This window comes from Rutidosis leptorrhynchoides, chromosome 7, assembly GCF_046630445.1.
Source record: "Rutidosis leptorrhynchoides isolate AG116_Rl617_1_P2 chromosome 7, CSIRO_AGI_Rlap_v1, whole genome shotgun sequence".
Classification (NCBI taxonomy): Eukaryota; Viridiplantae; Streptophyta; class Magnoliopsida; order Asterales; family Asteraceae; genus Rutidosis; species Rutidosis leptorrhynchoides.
The window spans coordinates 41,510,078-41,534,655 of record NC_092339.1 but is presented as its reverse complement, the minus strand read 5'-3'; the positions used below and the strand labels follow the sequence as shown (position 1 = coordinate 41,534,655).

Sequence of the window (24,578 nt, the reverse complement as noted above, 5' to 3'; positions counted from 1 at the left end):
GGGTTTAGGGTTTAGGGTTTGGTGTTTTGGGTTTATTCCATAAACCCAAAACACCAAACCCTAAACCCTAAATCCTAAACCCTAAACCCTAAACCCTAAACTCTAAACCGTTCGTGTTAAAAACCCAATCTAAATCCTAAATCTAAACCCTAAATCTAAACCCTAAACCCTAAATTTCTAAACCCTAATATCTAAACCCTATAAACCCTAATATCTAAACCCTAATATCTAAACCCTAATGTCTAAAACCTCATCATACGCTCGAAAAATACGATAATTGTTATATATTACTTCTTCGAGCGTTTTCCCGCCAAAATAATAACATTCATCACGAAGTGTCTTTTCTAAATGTTCTTATTTTCATCCAATCTATAATGTTCGCGAACAATTTTTTTTCAAAAAACGAAAAAAATAATTTTTTGCTTCCCCCCGCTTCCCCCCGATTGGTTACTTCCCTCCTGATCCTACCAATATATATATATATATATATATATATATATATATATATATATATATATATATATATATATATATATATATACCGTATAAGATTTACATACATAATATTATTTAAATTAACAATAACAAATCTTAGATTCAGAAATTGTAACTCAAATATGCATTTTTTTTTTTAAAATGCAAAAAGTGCAGCCCAACTATTTTATTTAACCCAAATCCAAAAAATAGTTATTCTTTGGGCTTTAGAACATGGATCATAATAAGTAAGACACTATATATAATGCCTATACCCAAATCTTTTATACAAATTCATGCTCACATATGATCAGGTTGATCCTTAGCATCTGTATTTTTCTCTTGTATCCAATCAATAAATCTGCTAAGATTTGTGTGTGACAGTCCACCTTTTGTCACACTACTTGCAACTTTTTCTTTAATATCCAATGCCTTTTCTATAAATGGTTCATCATTGAGTAGCTGCTCTACCTTGCTTTTTATTTCTCCTCGAGTGATGATGCCCATTTTATCTTTATCGAATCGTAACCCAGTTTTCCAGATGTCGCAAATATAACTCTCGTTGTGAAATTGATCAGCAAAATATGGCCAGCACAGGACCGGGAGCCCGTTTGTTGCACCTTCTATAGTAGAGTTCCAACCACAATGACTCACGAAACAAGCTATAGAAGGATGAGCTAACACCTTTTGTTGCGGTGCCCAACTCATGATTCTACCCCGAGACCCCACTCGGTCCATATAACCATTTGGGTAAGCAGCTGTAGTCTCTTCGGTCATACCCGGACGCACCACCCACAAGAACGGCCTCTTGCTAAGTTCAAGACCAAGTGCTAATTCTTTGAACTGAGTTTGATTGAAAATAGTGAAGCTACCAAATGCAATATAAATGACTGAACGTGCTGGTTGTTGATCTAACCATGTTAAGCAGGTGTAGTCCTCTTGCCAAAAGTGGCCTGCTTGGTCAGCAAGTCGGTTGCTTGCCAGAAGTGGTCCAATCGGCAAGAGTTGCGGGTACAAGTTGAACGCTGCCGGTTCGATCTCTGTTGTTGAGTTGCAAATAAACCATTCTGTCATTCTAGAAGCTTCTTCAGCTTCTACTACAACTTCGAAAGAAACTTCTACAATTGCCACGTCCGTAAAACACGCCCATCCAAGGTTTTCAGATTTTATAGGTGGCATGGTGTCTGATAGCTGAATTATCTTACCGTTTAGAGGCACGCCTGAAGAAATGTTTTAAGAAAAATCAACATAACATCTTAGAAGTCTTGCTTACTCAAATTAGAAGTGACAAGATGGGCAGGTCGGATTGACCCGGAAACAAACAGTATGTTCATTTTCTGTGCAATAATAGTAAATGGGTCAGGGAAAAGGTTGAAAACAGCCGGAGAGTAATCCTAATGGGCTGCGTACAGTACACTATTACAGTATAAGGTTAGATTACTCGCCTTCCCAGGTAACCCGAAGAGGGAAAACCTTACAACTCTAATAGTAAATGGGTCAAAATTGCCAACGTTTTATGAAATGGGTCGAAACACAACGTTATTTGACCCATTATAAAGTGAATGGGTCGAAGGTGCAAACGCTTTATGAAATTTTTCACCTTTCTTATTAATGATTTCATTGTCAATCAGCTTCTGAAAGGACAACATCGTGGACAGCGTGGCAACTGAGGCAGGCCAAAAAGCCGATCTTTTAATATCCATTTTCTTAGCGATTTTTATGGCCCATCCCATGCAAGCGTCAGCAATAATGCACGTGACTTTATTGCTATCTTCTTTATTGATCGTCTCTATAAGTGTCTCCAGCTTGCTAGGCATGGTTTTTAATATCGACGAAGTCAACTTAAAAAGGTCAGCCCTGTCTTCCCACAATTCTAACCCATCAGGAATACAGACCATCTGCATTAGATCCCCGAAAACATCTTTTTCGAACCAAGTACTAGTAACGAGCTTGTGATTGACCTCTGTATTTACGAAAGTAACCTTGACTCCTTGTTTGACTAAACATTGAGCAAGCTCCATTGTAGGAATTACATGGCCTTGTGCAGGATATGGTATGACTAGAACATGCGGTCTCACCATGCTTTACTACTTTATATTTGTTGTGAGTATTTGTTAGAATTGGTGCTTTATTTTCTTGATTGTGAGCTCATTTATATAGACCTAAATGGCTGAGCTCTCAAGGCTCTATTGGTTCTCGGCTTTAACGTTTTACTAATTTTCTTAACCTTTTGGATTTGTTATTAGTGTTTGTCCGTGGGTGGAGAATTGTTATTAGGAGTGTCTACATCTCACCTCCCCATACCTCGCATGTGAGAGATTGAGTTTTGTTGTTGTTGTTTTGTCTGTCTTAACCTTAATTTTTGTCAACATTAGAGGACTTGGTTGGCTGGTTGCTATATATGGGATTTGTTATTAGTGTCTGTCTTGACCTTAATTTTTGTCAACATTATAGAGGACTTGGTGGCTCCTCAACTTTTTTATTATATTGTGTATGCTATCAATGTACGTGTCATGGCTTTATTTTTATTTTTATTTTTGTCATAAGCGCATGTCTGTAACCAGGAATAGATGATTCCTAAGTACGTTTATTGAACATATTCATATATATGTATTTAAATTTTAATTATTGGGTCTGTTATCAATGTCAATGTCATGGTTTTATACTTTAAGAAATGTATGTTTGTGTCTGTCTTACCATTTTTACTCTTATGTCAAAAGTTTAACTTAACAGCATCCTAAATATGTATCTATATATGATGTTAACTTAATAAAGTTCACAGTTAAATTTTCATAATGGTTCAGTTCCGTATAGTTGTTAAATAAATTTAAAGTTCTATTCTTTGGATTTCAACTTGTCATTATAAATCATTTGAACATGTTATAACTTATAACTATGAAGCAATCTGTTTAAACAATGACATGCAATAAGTCATATAAGCAACACTAGCAGATATGAAACAATAAAAGAAATGCAGCCCATCATATATAAAGAAAGACAATAATACATATCTGCAGCAGAGTCTAGGGAAGCTTTTATGTCTTTATTACAAATTCATCCTTGGCGCGCATCTGTATTTTTCTCTTGTATCCACCTAATAAAACTGTTAAGATTATTGTGTGAGCGTCCGCCTTTTGTCACACTACTAGTAACCTTTTCTTTAATATCCAATGCCTTCTCTCTAAATGTTTGATCACCGAGTAGCTGCTCTACTTTGCTCTTTATTTCTCTGCAAGTGATGATACCAGCTTCATCTTTATTAAATCCTAGCCCATTCTTCCATATGTCACAAATGTAAGTTTCATTGTGAAATTGATCAGCGAAATATGGCCAACATAGAAACGGGAGTCCGTTTGTTACACCCTCCAGAGTAGAGTTCCAACCACAATGACACACAAAACAAGTTACAGAAGGATGAGCTAACACCTTCTGTTGTGGTGCCCAATTCACGATTTTATCACGAGACCCAACCCGGTCCTTATAACCATTAGGGTAAACAGGTGTAGTCTCTTTGGTCATACCAGGTCGCACCACCCACAAGAAGGGTCTGTTGCAAAGTTCAAGACCAAGTGCCAGTTCTTGAAACTGAGTTTGGTCAAAAATAGTGAAACTCCCAAATGCGATATAAATGACTGAACATACTGGTTGTTGATCGAGCCATGTTAAGCAACTTGGGTCCTCTTGCCAGAAGTGACCTGCTTGGTTACCAAGTCGGTTACTTGCCAGCAAGGGGCCGATCGGCAACAGTTGCGGGTACAAATTGAATGCTGCAGGCTCGAGCTCTATAGCGGAGTTGCAAATAAACCAATTTGACATATTAGAAGCTTCTTCGGCTTCTTTTAGCATTTGGAACGCCGCTTCCACAGTATCAACGTCCTTAAAGCCCACCCATCCAAGGTTCTCGGGTTTTATAGGTGGCATGGCTTCTGATAGTTGAATTATCTCATCACTTAGAGGCCAGCCTACAATAAAACATTTAGAAATAATTACATAAATATCTTTATATTTTTATCTGATGAAATTGGATTGGTACAACATGGCTAGTTTCCTAGTCTAATGAGGGTAATTGGAGGAGGACTATCCAATAAAGTTATCCGGGGAGGACGAATAATATTACTAATATATACGTGGCCTCATTAGATAAAATTCTTGTGTAGCGCGTTTGCGACTATTTCCCTGGCCACCCGAAGATGTGTTGCTGATGAGCCGACGCATAGCAGTTTATTGTACATTAAAAGTGGGGTGATAATATGTACACAACTCATTTTTGTTATGTATACAACCATCATGCTTTACGCTGTTGTACAATACAACACTATAAGTCTGTAAAACATGATGGTTGTGTACATAAAAAAAATAGGTTGTGTACATACCACTCTCCAAAGTGGAGTAGAGAAACATTTTGGTGAAATCTCAAGTTTAATCTTATACTTTTTCTTTACTTAGAGATGAAAAATATATAATATAAAGTATTTCATTTCAATAGGTTATGATTTTGAAAGAAGATGATGAAGATGACTGAAATTTAAAAAGAAGGGATGATAACTAACAGTCGTTATATTGAGAGGGACTAACAACGTTAAAAAATTAATGTTGATGATATGTTACCTGATGTATTATAACTTATAAGTCACAACTTGCATACAATAGTACAAATTCAAAAGTTGAATGCATACAATAGAAATTTGATGAAAATTCAATGCATTTCAAACAATTTTCCCTTTCAAATATATACCTTTTTTAGAACAACAACTCACACACAACAACAACAACAACAACATTACCCAATCCAACGAAAGTGTGGTATGGGGGAGGTGAGTGTAGACAATCATTCCTCGTACCCTAGATTAGAAGGAAGTCACTACTCCACCCGCGGGTATAGAACCCGCGCCTAGATAAGGTCGTCCCTCCCTCTACTCTAGCGCAAAAGAGATTGCTTCCTAAAGGACCTCCGGCCCGAAGAGCTCATAAGAACGAAATAGACATGGCAAATGATACGTACCTGTACGAGTAATGAGCGCCTAGCAAGAAGCAACCATACACAGTAACCATAAAGGGGACACATATAGCAGTAATGCACAACAGTAGGGCAAAGAGCATGAATAAAATAGTGCACATAACCATTTAATTTCAGGTAGACATACAGACAAACAAGATATATACATATACATATACATATACATATACGCACCCACACAGACACACACATCGATGTATATATACCACACGAAAGCATGAAAAAAAAAAAAAAAAAAAAACTCATGCTTAAACATAAATACATATAGATACATTCGTAGATATATATACCTAGGTACAGATACAAGACAGACAAACCTACATACACCAATACATGCACTTAGATACATAGATACATATATATAGAGATACAAACATATACATCGGTACATATATATAGCCTAAAAACATATACATAGATACAAAGGCATATAAACCATGTAGAGGGGTATAAATAGTGTGGTTATTGAATATCTGGTTATAGTTATATATGTAGTTGTATAATAAAAGTAACTAATACAATGAAAAAAAAAAAAAAAAAAAAAAAAAAAAACCTACTCAATAATTCTAATTCTACTCCTCCACAGGCTCCTATCAGAAGTCATGTCCTCCGTCAGTAGGAGCTCTTTCATGTCAAGCTTCAATCTATCCTCCATCCTACGTCTAGGTCTACCCCTTCTCCTTACGCCGCCAACGGCGAGGGTCTCGACTCTCCTAACTGGGGCTAAAAGTGGGCGCCTCCTAACATGCCCAAACCATCTAAGTCGTCCTTCCCTAAGTTTGTTGATGATGTTCCCAACTTCCAATTTCTCTCTAAAAACTCCATTTGGTATCATATCTAGCATGGTCTTACCACACGTCCATCTAAGCATCCTCATTTCTGCCACCTCCATCCTCCTCTCTTGGGCCTTCGTCATTGGCCAACACTCTGATCCGTACAACATGGCTGGTCTAATTGCCACCTTAAAGAATTTACCTTTCAGTTTAAGTGGGACCTTCTTGTCGCACAACACCCCTTTCGCAGCCCTCCACTTCAACCATCCTACTCGTATACGATGCGTCACATCCTCATCTATCCTTCCCGAAATGTGAAGCATCGAGCCTAAATATCTAAAGGACTCTTGCGGGGGTAGAATCTGATCCCCAATTCTGATATCCACTATATCGTCGTGTTCCTCTTCGCCCCCCTTGAAATCGCATCTAAGGTACTCCGATTTAAGTCTGCTAATACGTAGGCCATTTGATTCTAAGGCGATCCTCCATTGCTCTAGCCTCCTGTTAAGCTCATCCTGAGAATCCGAAACTAATACAATATCGTCGGCGAAAATCAGGCACCATGGGATGTTGTCTTGTATCCTATGAGTCAACTCGTCTAGGATCAAAGCGAAAAGATAAGGGCTAAGGGCAGATCCCTGATGTAAACCAACCTCTACCGGGAAAAACTCTGTGTTTCCTACCGTCGTACGTACACGAGTCTTCGCCCCCTCGTACATATCTCTAATAGATCTTATATATCTACTTGGGACTCCCCTAGCATTAAGAGTCTTCCAAATCAGCTCACGCGGGACACAGTCATAAGCTTTTTCCAAGTCTAAGAACGCCATGTGTAGGTTCTTTTGCTTTTCCCTATACTTCTCCATAAGGCTTCTAGCTATGTGAATCGCTTCCATCGACGAGCGTCCTGGCATGAAGCCGAATTGGTTCTCTGAAACCTTTGTCTCGCGTCTGAGCCTCGTCTCGATCACTCTTTCCCAAAGCTTCATAGTATGACTGAGTAACTTTATGCCTCTATAGTTACTACATAATTGTGCATCTCCCTTGTTCTTGTAAATGGGAATAACCTCACTGAGTCTCCATTCCATAGGCATATTTGCGCTTCTAAACGTCGTGTTGAAAAGGTTTGTCAACCATCTAACCCCGTCACCTCCTAGGCACTTCCACGCCTCAATCGGAATTTGGTCTGGTCCTACTGCTTTGTTTCTCCCCATCTTTCGTAGGGCCAATCTAACTTCCTCCTGATTAATCCTCGTGCAGAAACAGTTGTTTTGAAACTCCTGAACCTCGTGGGGTTCACCGTTCCGCTCTGGTCTTCCCCTACCGAAAAGGGATGCAAAATATTCTTCCCATCTTTTCCTAATAAGGTCTTCTCTCACTATACTTTGCCCTGCTACATCCTTGATATATTTGATGTTACCTAAGTCCCTCCTTCCTCGCTCCCTAGCTTTGGCTATCCTATATATGTCATTAGCTCCCTCTTTAGAGTCTAGTTTTCTATACAAGTCTTCATATGCTTTGTCTTTTGCAATTGCTACGGCCTTCTTAGCTTCTCTTTTAGCTTCTTTATATCTTTCTTCTACCCTAGTTCTCTCTTCAGGTGTCCCTTCTCCAAGAGTAATGAGCTCCTTAAACCTCGTCTGCTTTAACGCGACTTTCGATTGGACATCGTCACTAAGCCACCACGACTCTCTTCTACTCTTATGGGCTCTCGATGTCCCTATAGCCACTCCTAAGGTCTCTTTTGCCACATCTCTGATAGTGGACGCCATGCGATTCCATATCTGGTCTGCGTCCGTAGGGGCAACGTAATCCTCTTCTACACTCAATCTATTAAACAACTCACACACCCAACACTTATTATCCCTTCGGTATATTATAATATTTTTAAATGTTTAAATAAGATTGTTTATGAGTTCATATATAATGCAGTTAAACAGCGCTTTGAGAAACTTGTACTGTAACTTGAAGCTTTTGAAATAAACTCATACAAATCAAACTATTTAGAAGTATACGGAAAATTATTTACCTTTAAATGACATAGTAGTATATAATATAATTTTATATATAACTCACCTTTGTGGTTTATTATTCCATCATCAGTCAGTTTCGGAATGCTTAATACGGAGGCCAATGTAGCAACCGAGGCAGGCCAGAAAGCTGCTGTTCTGATTCCCATCTTGTTTCCAACTTTTATGGCCCATCCCATGCAATCATCAGCAATAACACATGTGATTTTATCATTTCCATCTTCATTGTTAATCGTCTCTATAAGTGTCTCCAGCTTAGTTGGCATGGTTTTTAATATTGACCAGGTCAACTTACAAATGTCGGCCCTGTCCTCCCATGGTTCCAGCCCATCAGGAATACAGACCATCTCCATTAGCTCCCCAAAACTAACTTTGTCTAACCAACTGCTTGTAACGAGCTTGTGATTGACCTCTGTATTTACGAAAGTAACCTTCACTACTAGAAAATGGTCCTTTAGGGACGACTTTTTTTGGGAATTAGGGACGACATGTCGTCCCGGATGACTTTTGGGGACGACATGTCGTCCCCTTTTAGTCGTCCCGGATACTCCGTCGCTAAAACTCTTTTGAGACGACAACCAATTCTTTGGAGACGACAGTGGACCCCACTTTGACTTTTCTGTTGTCATACGAATGGATCAATTTCAGACGACCTTTTAGGGACGACATGTCGTCCCTAAAAAAATAATATTAAAATAATAATATAAATATTTATTTATTAAATAAAATGCAAAAAAATAGTATTGGGGACGACTTTTAGGGACGACATGTCGTCCCTAAAAGTTACTGGAACTTTTTTTTTGGCAGTTTTGATTTTGCGGTACGCACCAGCCGTAAAACGGGCCAATTCAATATAATTTAAACCTGTTGTACGATGCAAAAAAAATAAACAATCATAACATAAACACAACCATAACATTATTAACTAACATGTCTCCAAAGTTAACAAAGTTTACAAACGTTTCCACATCCAAAATAACAAATCCGAGTTTACGTACACAACCATAACGTTAAATATTATCCGAGTAGCAAACAAGTCCAACTACATACTTACCCGTCATCTTCTTCTTCACCATCATCATCATCTTCATCTTCTAATTCACCTTCATCATCTTCACCGTCATCATCTTCACCTTCGCTTCCACCGGGGTCAACGTTACCCTATTATAATCAATATTGACTAATATTGACCAATATTTACCCCAATCGACCATTTGGTTCAATTTGACCCATATTGACCCAATTTGACACATATTAACCCAATTAGACCCAGATTGACCCAATTTGACCCATATTGACCACTATTAACCCAATTTAACACATTTACCCCAATTTGCCACTCAATATTAATTAACATCAACGACTTCCCATCTTCGTATTGATTGTAGTAGAATCATACTCTCAAGACGGCTTTACATCCTTCAGAGATGACCAAATGAAAAAGTGCACATTGTTTCTTTCTTCGCTTGAGGCTTCACTTTTATAATAACTCCTAATGAACGTGCACATTCTTTCTTCTCCACAAATGGTGTTTTTCTTAGAAGCCAAATACACATAAAATTATCACAAGAGTGATTAGGCATGCCACCTTGTGGCAATAAAAAAACAAACGGATAATAAAACATAAACGCTCAAAAAGATTTATATCAATCATAATATTAACATGTTAATAGGTGGCATGCGTGTTGTAGCTGAGGTAGCAATTTATTATATGATTAGAAATTAATATCCAATAGAATTACTATGATTGAGTCAATATATAGCAATGAACAGTTGTACCTTGCAATACCTTGCTGCCATGCTCAGCTTACTGATTTCCATGAATAAATTTAACACTTGCTCAGTTGCTCTAGGCTGCACTCTGTATACATCAAACAATACCAAGAAAAAGTATTTTAAGTAAACAAGTGGGTTATGAATCAAATCACGATCTTTAGATGTTATTATTATCCAACTAAATTAGCCAAGAAAAAGTATTTCAGCTAATTTATCAAGAGAAGTTACTAAGTAGAACTGTATTATAACTTGGTTCTTAATTTGATAACTGTATTGTAAAGACACTAGTACTCCCATTCAAATTCCATAAACTGTTATAAGAAGATTTTATTTATTGCTCCATATTCTGACTGGGGAACAAATAGATGACTCAAACAGTGTTAACAATTACATCAAATAAACCATAGATTTAACAAAACATTCGAATTAATCCATCTAATCAAATACTGAAATACAAAAGAATATATTAATAAAAATAACAAAATCGAATTTGTTACCAATTTGAGAGCTCTGGTGCTGGAGTAACGACAGAGGTGGTCGACGAATTGCTCAATTTTTACCCTAAAATGACTAGAACAAATTATAGCTAACTATTAATCAAAAAGTTAGAATTTTAGGTGGTAAATGTTGGGAAATTACGGCTAACTAATTCCCACAACCCAGCCCAACAATAATAGTAAAGAAATAAGAACAATACACAACACAAAATTTAATGTGGAAACTCCAAAACAGGAGAAAAACCACCGGTCCCCAAAAAGAGAAATACACTATATCACAAATTGTTACAATGATATAGAAGACTCTCTTAAGCCACCTACACTCTCCAAAATATTTAACTAATACAACTCTCAAACAAGGGTAAGAAAGAAATAAATAATCAAATACTTAAAGTGTATTGATTGGTGCGATTTGGAATGAAGACTTAGCCCCTCTTATATAACCAAGTCACTCACCCCTCACATCTTCCTCCCACCAATGTGGGATAAACATATCTTCTACTAGCCAAAATAAACCAACAAATCTTCACCTTTTGGATAGAAGAAGATAACCATGCTTCCACATTGCAAGGATAACCGATGTAGACGCTTCCTCGACGACAACTTCAAGATCCTCATCTTCATGCCGTTGACATTATCTCCCAAGAGACAAAACTTGCATCTTCATCGAACATTGTCTAAGCCGACAATCATTGTCATCACAGACAATCATAACTCTTAACAAGAATTATCATACTCCACCATTAAGAGTATAGCACTTAGAATATCACATTCCAAGCATTTCACCTCGGCACATGTTGTTGAACAACCAGCTGAAACTTTATGGTGCAACTTCCTGTTTGGCTTTCCCTGGAAGTTTCATCAGCTACAACATCAGTTTCCACCACACAACCTGCATCAACGCCAAACCAATGCCCATGTGTAATTGTGGAACCGCTAACGAACATCCCTTTCCACGGTGGCGCGGACACACCATGAGGATGACGTGACTTCAGAGGAATTCGTCACTCTCCGTAACAACGGAGACAATGTTAGCGTCTTTGGAGCCATTTGCCGGATTAGCTCCACCGGGACAATTAACCCTTACATGTCCAGTCTTCCCGCACTTCCAGCATGTCAGATTCTTTCTAGAGTTTCTCTTCTGCCTATCCGAACACAACACTATCGTATCTCCTGATGACGAGACCCCGTTACCTTCCAGTCTTTTCTCCTCGGATAGGAGCTTGCTAGTAACGTCTTCAAACTTCAGAGTTTTCTTCCCATACATCAAAATAGGTTTCATGTGTTCATAAGACGATGATAAAGATAATATCAACCTCAAAGCTTTATCTTCATCATCCGTTTTAACTCCAATAGCCTCCAGTTCTGAAACAATACCGTTAAGAATACTTAGATGATCTGAAATCTTTGAACCCCCATCCATACGCAGAGTATGAAATTGTTCTTTAAGACACAACCGATTTGAGATGCCCTTGCCCTGGTACAACTGCTCTAGTTTAACCCAAAGCTCCTTTGCCGTTGATAACCCGTGCACATTTGCAAGCACGTTCTTTGCAAGACACAAACGAATCGCACTTGCTGCCCTCAAATCCATATCATCCCATTCTTCTTCATCGAACTTTCTGCTAGAATCACTGCCAGGAACAAGGGTGGGTTTACCCTTCAAAGCCTTGTGTAAACCGGACTGAATCAACACATCCTTGACTTGAACCTGCCATAAGCCAAAATTGATCATCCCATCAAATTTCTCTACATCAAGCCTCATTGGACTGAACTTCGACATCGTATCCGTATCCTATAGACAACAACTTTCTCTGATTTTGCTCACGTTTCGAATAGCCAAAAGATGTAGCAGGTAGCAAGGACCCTTTAAATCGGAAATCCACAACTAGGCCACTAACAAATCCAACTATTACTACGAATCAGAAAAAATATTGTCTAACCAGATACCCTATACGATCAATAGAACTCGTTTCTGATGTGGACGATCCACTCACGTGGCAACCACAGAGCATACTCCGACTCCTATAACCGAGACCCCCGTCAAACCTGACGCTCTGATACCAGTTGTTGGGAAATTACGGCCTCACTAATTCCCACCACTCAGCCCAACAATAATAGTAAAGAAATAAGAACAATACACAACACAAGATTTAACGTGGAAACTCCAAAACAGGAGAAAAATCACCGGCCCCCAAAGAGAGAAATACACTATATCACAAATTGTTACAATGATATAGAAGACTCTCTTAAGCCAACTACACTCTCCAAAATATTTAACTAATACAACTCTCAAACAAGGGTAAGAAAGAAAGAAATAATCAAATACCTAAAGTGTATTGATTGGTGCGATTTGAAATGAAGACTTAGCCCCTCTTATATAACCAAGTCACTCACCCCTCACATCTTCCTCCCACCAATGTGGGATAAACATATCTTCTACTAGCCAAAATAAACCAACAGTAAATACCTTAGAAGATGTTAGGAGTATCGATACATGCTTAAATCTTGAAATAATGGTGTTTTACCGGAGTTTTCGCCGGATATTGTACCTAGGACGGCGGTTGGGAGAGAAAAGAGATGGGGTGAGTAGCTGAAAGAGTGAACTGAGGGTTCTTGCACACATCTCATTTTAAATTAATTTAAACTTTTCATTTTCATTTTCATTTAGCGCCTAAACAAAAATTTTCCGGGTAACATTTTTTAATATAAAATACAATTTTTCAACAATGATATTTCTTAAAAAAAATTAATACGTATTTATTAGTTTAAACTTTAAATTAAAAAAACAACAAGTTTAAAAATAAGGATTATAGATCGGGAAGTGATCTACAAAAATAAAAAGATTAACTTAGATGACCTACAAAATTATTATTAAAATACGGATGGACTATAAACACAAAACAATAAATTTTGGTGACACTAGTGAAATGACCCGTGAAATCACGGGTTTGGTTAAACGAAACAGTTTAATAATATGTTTTATGAATTAAGTGAATGTAATTGCTAAAGTCGTTTAGTTTAAAGACCCGTAAAACTACAGATTCTGACTAAGAAACTTGTCGTTGTTTTTAGAAACATATAGATACATGTATTTTCGCATATATATGTAACATAATTAATCTCGAAAAGAGAATCCGTATTTGAATATATTTGAATCCATATATGATTTGTATCCGTATATGCTTTTTGATTTAGCGAATATATTGCGGAGCATGGGGTAATTTTATTTACCATATAAAAAAACAAATACTCCGTAACTTACAAAAGGAATAAAGGCTGCATCTTTTATTAATTTATATCTTAATCATAATTAATTTAATTGTAAAGATTAAATTTTAATTGTAAATTAAATTGATTTATGATGTCATCCAAGTGGGTTATATTTTTTTCTATTTTTCTTTTTGATTTTTTTCAATGAAAGAAAATACCTATTTATGACGTCATCGTTATAGCATTTTAATATTAACTATAGATGTCAAATAATAACCCATTATAAATACAAATATTTTTCTTTTGTCACAATCCACCGCCAGACATCTCCTGATCTACACCCTTCGCGTTCCACAACCACCGTCGAACTCGCCCAATAAGTATAAATTGCATTCGATAAGCCTTCAACATGTATGATAAGTATAACACTTATTCTATAAGCTTTCAACTCATTTGTTAAGCCTTAAGCCCATCCAATAAGCTTTTAGCTTGTCTTATAAGTCGTAAGCTCGTCCGATATGCATCAAGCGTTGAGCCCGTCTAATAAGTTTTCAACTTGTCTTGTAAGTGTAAGTAATGATCTGCATGACCGCATGCGCTATTTATCTATATCACAAGCAACTAGCATGTGGTCATCGTAGCAAACTTAAGCTACTAATAAGACAATGTCACGCCTTAACCACACGGATGTAATCATTAAGGCATAAAAAAAGGGCGTCTGAGCCCAACATCGTACGAATAACAGGCACTGCTATTGGTTGAACGATCCCGACATCGTACGAATAGCAGGCACTGCTATTGGTTGCACGATCCCAAGATCGTACGAACAATAGGCGATGCTATTGGTTGCATAATCCTAACATCGTACGAACAACAGGAGATACTATTGGTTTCACCATCCTTGTAGGAAAACCGTTAGCAGACAGGCTAGGGGACCACTTTTACCTTCCGAAAGCTTTGGCAGGACAACCGGTACGGCATTGCAAATATGTCTTTTTTGTCCTACCTCATGTCACTAAGAGACAAAGGATCTTGACTATAAATAAGTGTCGCAAATCCTCTCATAAGAGGATGATTAGAAGAACAATATACATCAACTCCTCAAGGACCCGACTTCACCGAATCACAGCAGCTAACAGTTGGGCAAAGCTATAGGTAACGCTCTTTGAACTGTAAGTCCACGACACCACCCAGCAAGCCATCGTAGCCGGCTTACCCAAATGATGGTGGGTTATGTTTAACCACTCCTGTTGAGATCTTCATCTCACATCTTCATCTCACGTCGGGGTTATTCATGGTAATCTGGACCGGAGAGTTAAACATAAAAAATCCTTAAATCCCATTTATCTTTGATGTTAAGCATGGACGAACCCCACTATCTATTCTATGCTTGATCAGTAAGCTCGTCCGATATTAAACTCGTCACATGAACCCCACTATCTATTCTATCCATACACACTATTTTCATCCATATCCACCATTCAAGTCTCCCTCTCTATAATAACACTATGACTCACCCATTAAGGACTAGACCTATTAGTGAATCTGCAAAATTTCCTGAGATCGCTCATGAATTTCGAAGAATGTGTTGGATTTCTTTCCTTTTGCTTGATAAGTTCTTTTTTCCTACACTCGTGCATGGATTTTATTCTAACTTTGAATTCACTAATGAACAATTAGTGAAGTTTCGAATCTATAAATGGCAATACGAGTATACTCTTCAAGAATTCGGTGTGCTATTGGGCGTACCATATGATGGCAAAAATATCTATTTTCTCGGTGAAGACCTCGAAGCTCTTCCTCAAGATATTTCAAAATATGAAATGACCATACTTGTGTGTTCTACTGTGGTTCCTTACATGACCGTAGAATGTTCAGGCATCCTTGACGAATATCTTTGTCCGGGAAATATTACTACGAGAAATGCAATTATCCGGAGTAACATGTACCACCGTGAACTAAATGTCACTCGTTTGTCAATGACTGAAGCTTGTCGTCACTTGTCCATGACTCACAACATTAGAGTAAATATTGCTCATTTGGTGCCTTCCTGAATGAATCCGCTTCGTTATGCAGAAACAAGACCTCATCTTCCGTACGGGCATTTCTGAACCGTCTATTTACTAGTATTGGTGTGGTTGAAGGTCTCGTGGGATGACATCCGATAACTACATTATCTATCGACAGGACGTCCTTCGTTGCTGAAATATTGACAGCATCGAGCTCAGGTTCTGAAAGTTAATACACTAGGTCGGATGCTCGTAGTCATCATCGTCGTCGTTAGTGTTTTTCATTAATAAGTTTTCAGTAAGTTTGTATAATCTTCATTTTATGTTCGTCGTTGAAATGCGTGTTTATTCGGTAAGTTTGTATGATATCCACCTCGATGTTATCAGTGTCATTTAATTTCAATAACTTTGTATGATTTTCGTTTAATGTTCGTCGTTATAATGTAATTTAATTCCGGACACAGTCATCTTCGTAATACAAAACGTCTGTGTGTTCGAACGGAACCATTTCTTTCAAAAAGTATAAAAGGTCCTCTAAACCTACGTCACAAACGTCAATTTCTTCGAACGTAGATTTCGAACTACTCGTATAATTAAAAAGTTTCATTTCATTACGAAATTTATTTCCGTAATACACTTCCAATGAGACAATCAACGGCGAAAGGGTCAGCATTTATGGTGTGTTTGATGTTAATAATGTTGTTGATAATGGTGTGTATAAATATGAAAAAATCTGGCAAAAATGTCGTCCCCTAAAGGTTTTAGGGACGACATGTCGTCCCTAAAGATATGGCGCCAAAATTTTCACCTTTTTGGAGCCAAATTTTTTTTCACCGACAAAAAATTAAAAATGGAATTTTATTTGGAAACGACATATAGGGACGACATATCGTCCCTAAAAAATTGGCGCGAAATTTTTTGCTTTTTGGAGCCAGTTTTTGACACGAGAAATAATAAAAAAATAAATTTTCTTTCGGGACGACATGTCGTCCCTAAATGTCGTCCCTAAAAAAGTGGTCAAACTTTTCGCGAAAAGCTGCCCAAATTTTTGTCATTAGTGTATTTTTGGGGACGACTTTATGTCGTCCCTAATTAGGTCGTCCCTAAAAGTAATTATAGGTGGCATGGCTTCTGATAGTTGAATTATCTCATCACTTAGAGGCCAGCCTACAATAAAACATTTAGAAATAATTACATAAATATCTTTATATTTTTATCTGATGAAATTGGATTGGTACAACATGGCTAGTTTCCTAGTCTAATGAGGGTAATTGGAGGAGGACTATCCAATAAAGTTATCCGGGGAGGACAAATAATATTACTAATATATACGTGGCCTCATTAGATAAAATTCTTGTGTAGCGCGTTTGCGACTATTTCCCTTGCCACCCGAAGATGTGTTGCTGATGAGCCGACGCATAGCAGTTTATTGTACATTAAAAGTGGGGTGATAATATGTACACAACTCATTTTTGTTATGTATACAACCATCATGTTTTACGCTGTTGTACAGTACAACACTGTAAGTCTGTAAAAAATGATGGTTGTGTACATAAAAAAAATAGATTGTGTACATACCACTCTCCAAAGTGGAGTAGAGAAACATTTTGGTGAAATCTCAAGTTTAATCTTATACTTTTTCTTTACTTAGAGATGAAAAATATATAATATAAAGTATTTCATTTCAATAGGTTATGATTTTGAAAGAAGATGATGAAGATGACTGAAATTTAAAAAGAAGGGATGATAACTAACAGTCATTATATTGAGAGGGACTAACAACGTTAAAAAATTAATGTTGATGATATGTTACCTGATGTATTATAACTTATAAGTCACAACTTGCATACAATAGTACAAATTCAAAAGTTGAATGCATACAATAGAAATTTGATGAAAATTCAATGCATTTCAAACAATTTTCCCTTTCAAATATATACCTTTTTTAGAACAACAACTCACACACCCAACACTTATTATCCCTTCGGTATATTATAATATTTTTAAATGTTTAAATAAGATTGTTTATGAGTTCATATATAATGCAGTTAAACAGCGCTTTGAGAAACTTGTACTGTAACTTGAAGCTTTTGAAATAAACTCATACAAATCAAACTATTTAGAAGTATACGGAAAATTATTTACCTTTAAATGACATAGTAGTATATAATATAATTTTATATATAACTCACCTTTGTGGTTTATTATTCCATCATCAGTCAGTTTCGGAATGCTTAATACGGAGGCCAATGTAGCAACCGAGGCAGGCCAGAAAGCTGCTGTTCTGATTCCCATCTTGTTTCCAACTTTTATGGCCCATCCCATGCAATCATCAGCAATAACACATGTGATTTTATCATTTCCATCTTCATTGTTAATCGTCTCTATAAGTGTCTCCAGCTTAGTTGGCATGGTTTTTAATATTGACCAGGTCAACTTACAAATGTCGGCCCTGTCCTCCCATGGTTCCAGCCCATCAGGAGGAATACAGACCATCTGTAGACGCTGAGTGAGAAGATCTTAGAATCAACCTAACACGATCTAGAGGCGGAATAACAATAGAAAGAGCTTAAACGAATATCTATGGGTTTTCGGGTTCGTACAAGTCAAACCAAGACTAGATCTTGATAAACACGAAGCCTAGACTGACATTCTGTGGTATTTGGACATGAAGATTGAGAGAGACTCGACCAAGAAGTGTTTTTCGTGTGTGTGTGATGTGCTGAGTTGTTAACCAAATTAATGAAGATTAATTAGGCTTAAATACCTCAGTTCCTATGTCGGTCGACAGTGAATGACAGTCGGTCGACTGACCATGTCAGTCGGCCGACTGTCGAGTAATATTACGAATTATATTTAAACGTTTACAAATATAAAATAACACATCGACAATCAACGTTTAACAATATTACAGGTTACAACATGATCGAATAAAACGTTAAAGTTCATGGAACTAGGGATTACAAAATATGCACTAACAAACTCCCCCTAAGACCTAGTTCCTCATAAGTCTTCGATCTGCTTCAATCTCTGTACGGATCTGTAACCATATTGTTCAAATAGCAAACCTTTGCAACACGAATGTACTGTTGTGCTTGAACTCTATTTTCTGGCCTGTACAGCATCCGATTGTAGTACAATGTGAAGATGTCAGCTTCACAGCAATTTCTCAACCAAACGGGATCTAAAACCCGTATCGAGTCTGTCTCATCTTCCTTCAATTTGTCCAAAACGATGACTGCCTCCTCTGAGCGTTCATCGTAGTACCACCAGCGAAAACGTGGGCTAAAGTTCTGCGGCATTTTCATCACAGGAACCTTTCTCATATAATTTACTGGCTTGTATTTGACAATCTTTCTTCGTTCGCCCGTTTTCTTGTTTGTTCGATAAGTGATCGTGGGAAATTGAGGGCCGAATCCCTCAAAGTTCTTTGCCAAGTACGAGTGTCTTATCTTCTTGCAGACAATATTAGGAATTCCGTCATAATCCCTATATAACATTTTGAGCCTAGCCACCTGCATAAATTCAAAGTACGGTAGAGACGTGAACTCGTATCCATGTTTGATGTAATCCACTCCGTACTCCTTCTTTATTGCGTATATATTCAACTCTTTAATGTAGGCCCACGCAATTATTTTTCCTTTAGCTAAAAGATTCGCCGGTCTATTAATGTAATTCATCCATTCAGGTTCCGGCGCTGGCTTCTCACAATATTTTCTGATCCTCAACAGGATCTTCCACTCAGCTTCTAGAACTTCTATCTTTTCTTTATTTATCTTGACCGGTAAAAACCCTGGAGGCAAATCTTCGGTCTTTTCTTTTTCTTCGCATTTACGGTTTAGAAGCTCTTCATTCATTTTGAAGTAGTCTTGAAATGTAGGTAGATCTTTATCGTTATTACATTCGTACTCTGGAAAATCACCTATTGGTTCATCTTCAATAATTACTTCATCAAAATCTTTGTCGTTTTCATTACTTACGACAATTTCCTCAAAATCATCACTAGAATCGTAACGATTCTCAAAAGATGAGCTAGCAGTTGCGTCAGCTGAAGTACTTGTTTGTTGCTCTTGACGCACTAGCTCGGCCTGCTCCTCAGCGCTTAGATCCGGCGGGATCTCCCCTTCTTCTAAATCATCAAATACAACTGAGTGATTCAGACGATCCTGCTTTGCCAAAAAATCACGTAAAGAATAATCAATATTTAGAGGAATTACTGACAGTGGGTTCTCGCTTGTGCCTTTAGCAATATCCAAACCTAGCTCATCCTCGCCTTGATCGTTAAAATTACCAAAGTCTATATCCTCCTCGAGATCAACAGCCTCAATATCGAAATTATTTTCCCACTCAAGCACCTTCGAAAGTGCCTTGTTCGCTGTAGTCTCAGCCTTTACAATCAGCAAATTCTGAGCATCAAACTTAGTTTGTAACTTCTTCAATTCAACCTGTTGATCTTCAACCTGCTTGGTCAGTTTGGCAATCTCAGCATCCTTTCTTCTCTCTCGTTCATCAGCTTTTTCTTTAAACTTTTCAAATTCAGAAGCCATATTGACAACCTTCTCACTTAATATAGAAACCGCAGCATCTTGTGTAATAGCGGTCGTGGATGCAGCAGCATGAACTCCTGTATCAGTTTCAGCACGTGTTTCTTGAGTAGCAGCAGCTGAAGGTTGTCGTTGTGGTTGTGATTGCTGTGATTGTCGCTGTTCAGTAGCGGAGGACGACTCAGTCCTTTTTGCCTTCTTAATGAATCTTATGCGCCTCTGCTTCGGCTTTGTTGTAACCGAAGGACCCTCAGATTGTTTTCGCTTTCTCAGCTCGAATTGATCAGGGTCAAGGTCATCTCCTTCATCGTCTTCATCAACCAGTATCTGTTCAATTGGAACAACTGGCGGTGGCTGATTAACCTCTTGATCGTCTTCACCAACTGCGACGATATCATCTTCATTACTAGACGTACTGTTCTCATGACGACAGGCAGCACCTGGTGGACATACATAGTTTTCATTTGCGAGGTGGCCAACCAATCTCTTGAATGGTTCATCCGGACCTCTCTTTTGCTTGACTCGATTGAAAGTCAAATCGTTCAGATGATTCAGCTTAATCTCATCCTCCCAAACCTTATTCAAACCTTGCACTTGCTTTTCAATCATCACCTGCAAGAACCTAGGAAACATTAAGTGGCTCTTCTTTTTCACGTTCACCAACATGCTTCTGAAAATTACTTCAGAGAAGTTGAAGTCCGCATGAAGAACTAGTGCTGCAAACATTGAGCTATAAGTCTCATTCAGCTCATCAAAACCGCCTACCATTGGACTCATGCATCTCAACAACACCAAAGTTAGGTATTTGTATTGATGACAGAATCGAGTTCTCTTAACAGCTCCTTTCATTGGATCACCAGAGTATCCACATCTTACTAGACACCTTCGGACCTTAGTTCTATTCAGTGTGACTGGCATAGAATCATTATCTGGAAAACCTAAGTCTTCACGAACTGTCTGTGCCGAGATCTTTACAATTGTACCACCAACGCTGCTTCGTATCACCTTTATTCCTTGTTCAGTGACGATAGAAGCATTGTTCCAGAATTCTCGTTGGTGAGAGTAGTATGCCTTGCATTCTAGAGTTATTGCAGTATGAATCCTGGACCTTTTCAAGAATTTGATAATATCAACGAAGCCTTCCTTTGCTTCAGGTCCTTCCTCGTTTAGACATGCCTCTAGATTGGCATTTTCGCTTGCCGTCAGGCCTGGAAGATTCTTGGACAGAATCACCTCTTCCTCATGTACGTCTTCGTTCACTGGACTACCTAGTTGAGCCATTTATTCTGCTATACAAACATATATACAATAATCGAAAAGCGTTAAATCGAAAATTTTAAAAAAAAATACAGGAAACAACAGTCGGTCGACATACAATGTAAGTCGGTCGATTTTCAAGGACAGTCGATCGACATACAGGTAAATCGATTGACTTATAAAGTCGGCCGACATACGCTAAGTCGGTCGATTTTCAAGGACAATCGGCCGACTGATTAAACGAAGCAAAACACAGATCTAAACATAAATTCTTTGATTTTATGGTGTTTTGACTCAATCAAAGTCTAATACATGTACAGAGGAGGCCGATTAACATTATCTATTCAACAATTACCAATTACAGGTCCTAAACACCACACATTGAATCGAAACAGAAAAGTAAACACGAAAACTTCAATAACTTTCGATTTAAAAAGAATTACCTAGATTGGATAACGGCGCTGGAATCACAATTCAAAGATGTATACGAAAAACACGATCAAAAACTCTTCCTTGCAAAATTCGAATTTTTGGTAAATCAACACAATCACACGAGATAAAGAAAATCGGCCGTCTGAGGCCTTTTTATACTCAGCTCGACAATCGGTCGACTTTGGTGTTATGTCGACCGACATATGTGATAATCGGTCGATACACGTGACAAACGACCGACATATGTAACAAACGTCTGACATATGTAACAAGCAAGTAAGTCGGTCGATTTTTGTTCAATGTCGACCGACTTATAGTACAAATCGGTCGAATGTCTCCTCCTAATTAAAAAATTATTTTTCGATACATAACCCCCGATAATTCCCTCTATTCACATCTACTGGCTGATTTTACACGCAAAATATTTTCGTTTTGAAGACTTTAACAAGTTTATGATTTGAGATGTGTAGTTCGTTTCTTTTTGACGTCGAGACACTATTTGTAACTTCAAGGAAATATACACATATTCACATAAGCAAACAAATAAAATGTTTTTGTATTTTTCAAAATAAATATCAACACACTGAAAAATCTTTTTGTAGTTTTTAGGATTTTAAAACATTTCACAATAACAATGCAAATGAAGTACAATTCATGTCAGAAAGTCAATGATCAAGGTTAAGAAAGATCCAAGATTGTATGGCATAAAACATGTTATTTACAGGAAGCAGTTTCTGTAAGTCATAAACCTAAAGAAGCTAAATTATCAAAATGTATACATGTTCAATTAACATTCAGACAACAGTATGTACACAAAATTTCACAAGTAAAAGCAAACAATAACAGAGAAAAGATTTTAACATGGTTTCTAGATTCATTAAACATTTACAGAGTTTCCTCTTAGACATTTTGATGATCAAGTTAATTAATTGCATTAAAATATTGCTATGTTAGATTCAATCATTGACTTAGACATCATTTGAGATCGCACGATTTATTAGGTAGTCAATTGAGCACAAGTCTATTGACGCTTTCCGTTACCACAAGCACATACGATAGGTCTAATTGAACAGGAAGATTCTCATAGTAATTTTGGAATATCCCTGTCAGCCATTAGCTTCTATTGTAACGTATACTTTTCAATTCATATGATTCTGATGGATCTCATAGTATATTCAATATTCTATCAATCGTGCAATCAACCAACTGCTATCAATCTCATTCCTTCTTTATTATTAAAGTTATTGGAGGAAACGGAATGAAAGACGTAGCTTTCTTAATAAGTTAGTATTCAGAATATCTCTCTGAAAACATCTTTCGCTGTCTAGGCCTTAATGGGTACAGTCCCATATCACAGACAATGATAATAAGTCCAATAGAATGGTTTTGTTGATGTATGAATGATTTAAGTTCTTCTTGGTAATCTTCACACTCATTTGTATTCTTGCAAAGACTTCTCTTCTTGATTTCATCATTATCTTAACCTTGATATTTTCGTCTTCCATGATTTCACTTTTGTTTTCATGATATAATAACTTGATATGCAATGTGCCTTTTTATTTTTTTTTTTAAACAACACATTGCAGTCTTGACTTTGATTTAGTTCTCGAATTGACTTCCTTGCGATGAAGATCTCTTTTCTTCATTTGTGTATCAATTAACTTAAATCATTCATTCATGGACTGTCTGTAATATAGAACCACACTTTTCAACCCGTTCACAGGAAAGACACTCTTATTGAGATAAACTTACTATTTTGGAGTTTAGGTACGATTCAAGAATTAAAGTTTGATAGAAGTCGGTATGCATAGTCAATTAGAACATTTTCAACGCTTATTGATCGCTTGAATATCCCAATTAGTCGTGAGACTCAATGGTGCAGCAATTTGGAATTTGCTTGGGGATATTCTACATCATGTGTTTCTAGATTATACGTCATGATAGGGGATACCCTCACCTTTTGTTGATTTCCTCAACAATTTTCTTTAAAGTATGCACCTGTGGTAATTAAGTGACTACCCTCAACCGCTGTAAACCTTTCCATGAGTTCCTTATCAAGATATTTACATGATTGTGATTATGATCATCTCATTCTATGATTAAGTCCGTATCCCATTTTTATATAGATCAAACTCGTTTTTTTTTTTTTTTTTTGATGTTGCATTCATTACTCCCCCTAAAATACTAAAAATCTAAAATCTTTTTGGTTTTTGGATTTTAAACACACAGAAACAATCAGAAAGAAAAGAAATATAACCACACAGTATATACAGCTATGCAAGCAGAACACATAAAATGAAGTTACTCGTTGGTCTCTTCGTCAGGAACAACATCTGACAATATTTTGACACTTAACTCAGTTAACAAGAAATCAAAACGCGGTTTATCAAAAGCTTTTGTGAAAAGATCAGCCCTTTGCGTAGTTGTGCCAATTTGGATAACATCAATTAGCCTTTTCTCATAACAGTCTCGAATAAAATGATATTTAATCCCTATGTGTTTGGTCTTAGAGTGATTCACAGGATTTTTCGTAACAGCTATGGCAGCAGTATTATC

The 24,578-nt window shown here is 37.2% G+C and overlaps 2 protein-coding genes across 2 annotated transcripts in view; both read right to left on the bottom strand.

Moving 5' to 3' along the window:
- Positions 1 to 774: 774 nt before the first annotated feature.
- Positions 775 to 2,555, bottom strand: LOC139856824 (UDP-glycosyltransferase 83A1-like). The gene is made up of 2 exons (XM_071845530.1): positions 2,075 to 2,555; positions 775 to 1,694 (listed from the first exon to the last, which is right to left on the bottom strand). Exons 1-2 carry the CDS (start codon positions 2,553 to 2,555, stop codon positions 775 to 777), a joined length of 1,401 nt encoding a protein of 466 aa, XP_071701631.1.
- Positions 2,556 to 3,528: 973 nt separating this feature from the next.
- The window catches only part of LOC139859139 (UDP-glycosyltransferase 83A1-like), a 28,631-nt gene continuing 7,581 nt past the window's right edge, over positions 3,529 to 24,578 (bottom strand). Inside the window, exons 2-3 of the mRNA XM_071847942.1 lie at positions 8,341 to 8,725; positions 3,529 to 4,436 (exon numbers count right to left, since the gene is read on the bottom strand). Of these exons, the coding sequence (XP_071704043.1) occupies positions 3,529 to 4,436; positions 8,341 to 8,725 (1,293 nt within the window). The remainder of the gene's footprint in view (positions 4,437 to 8,340; positions 8,726 to 24,578) is intronic.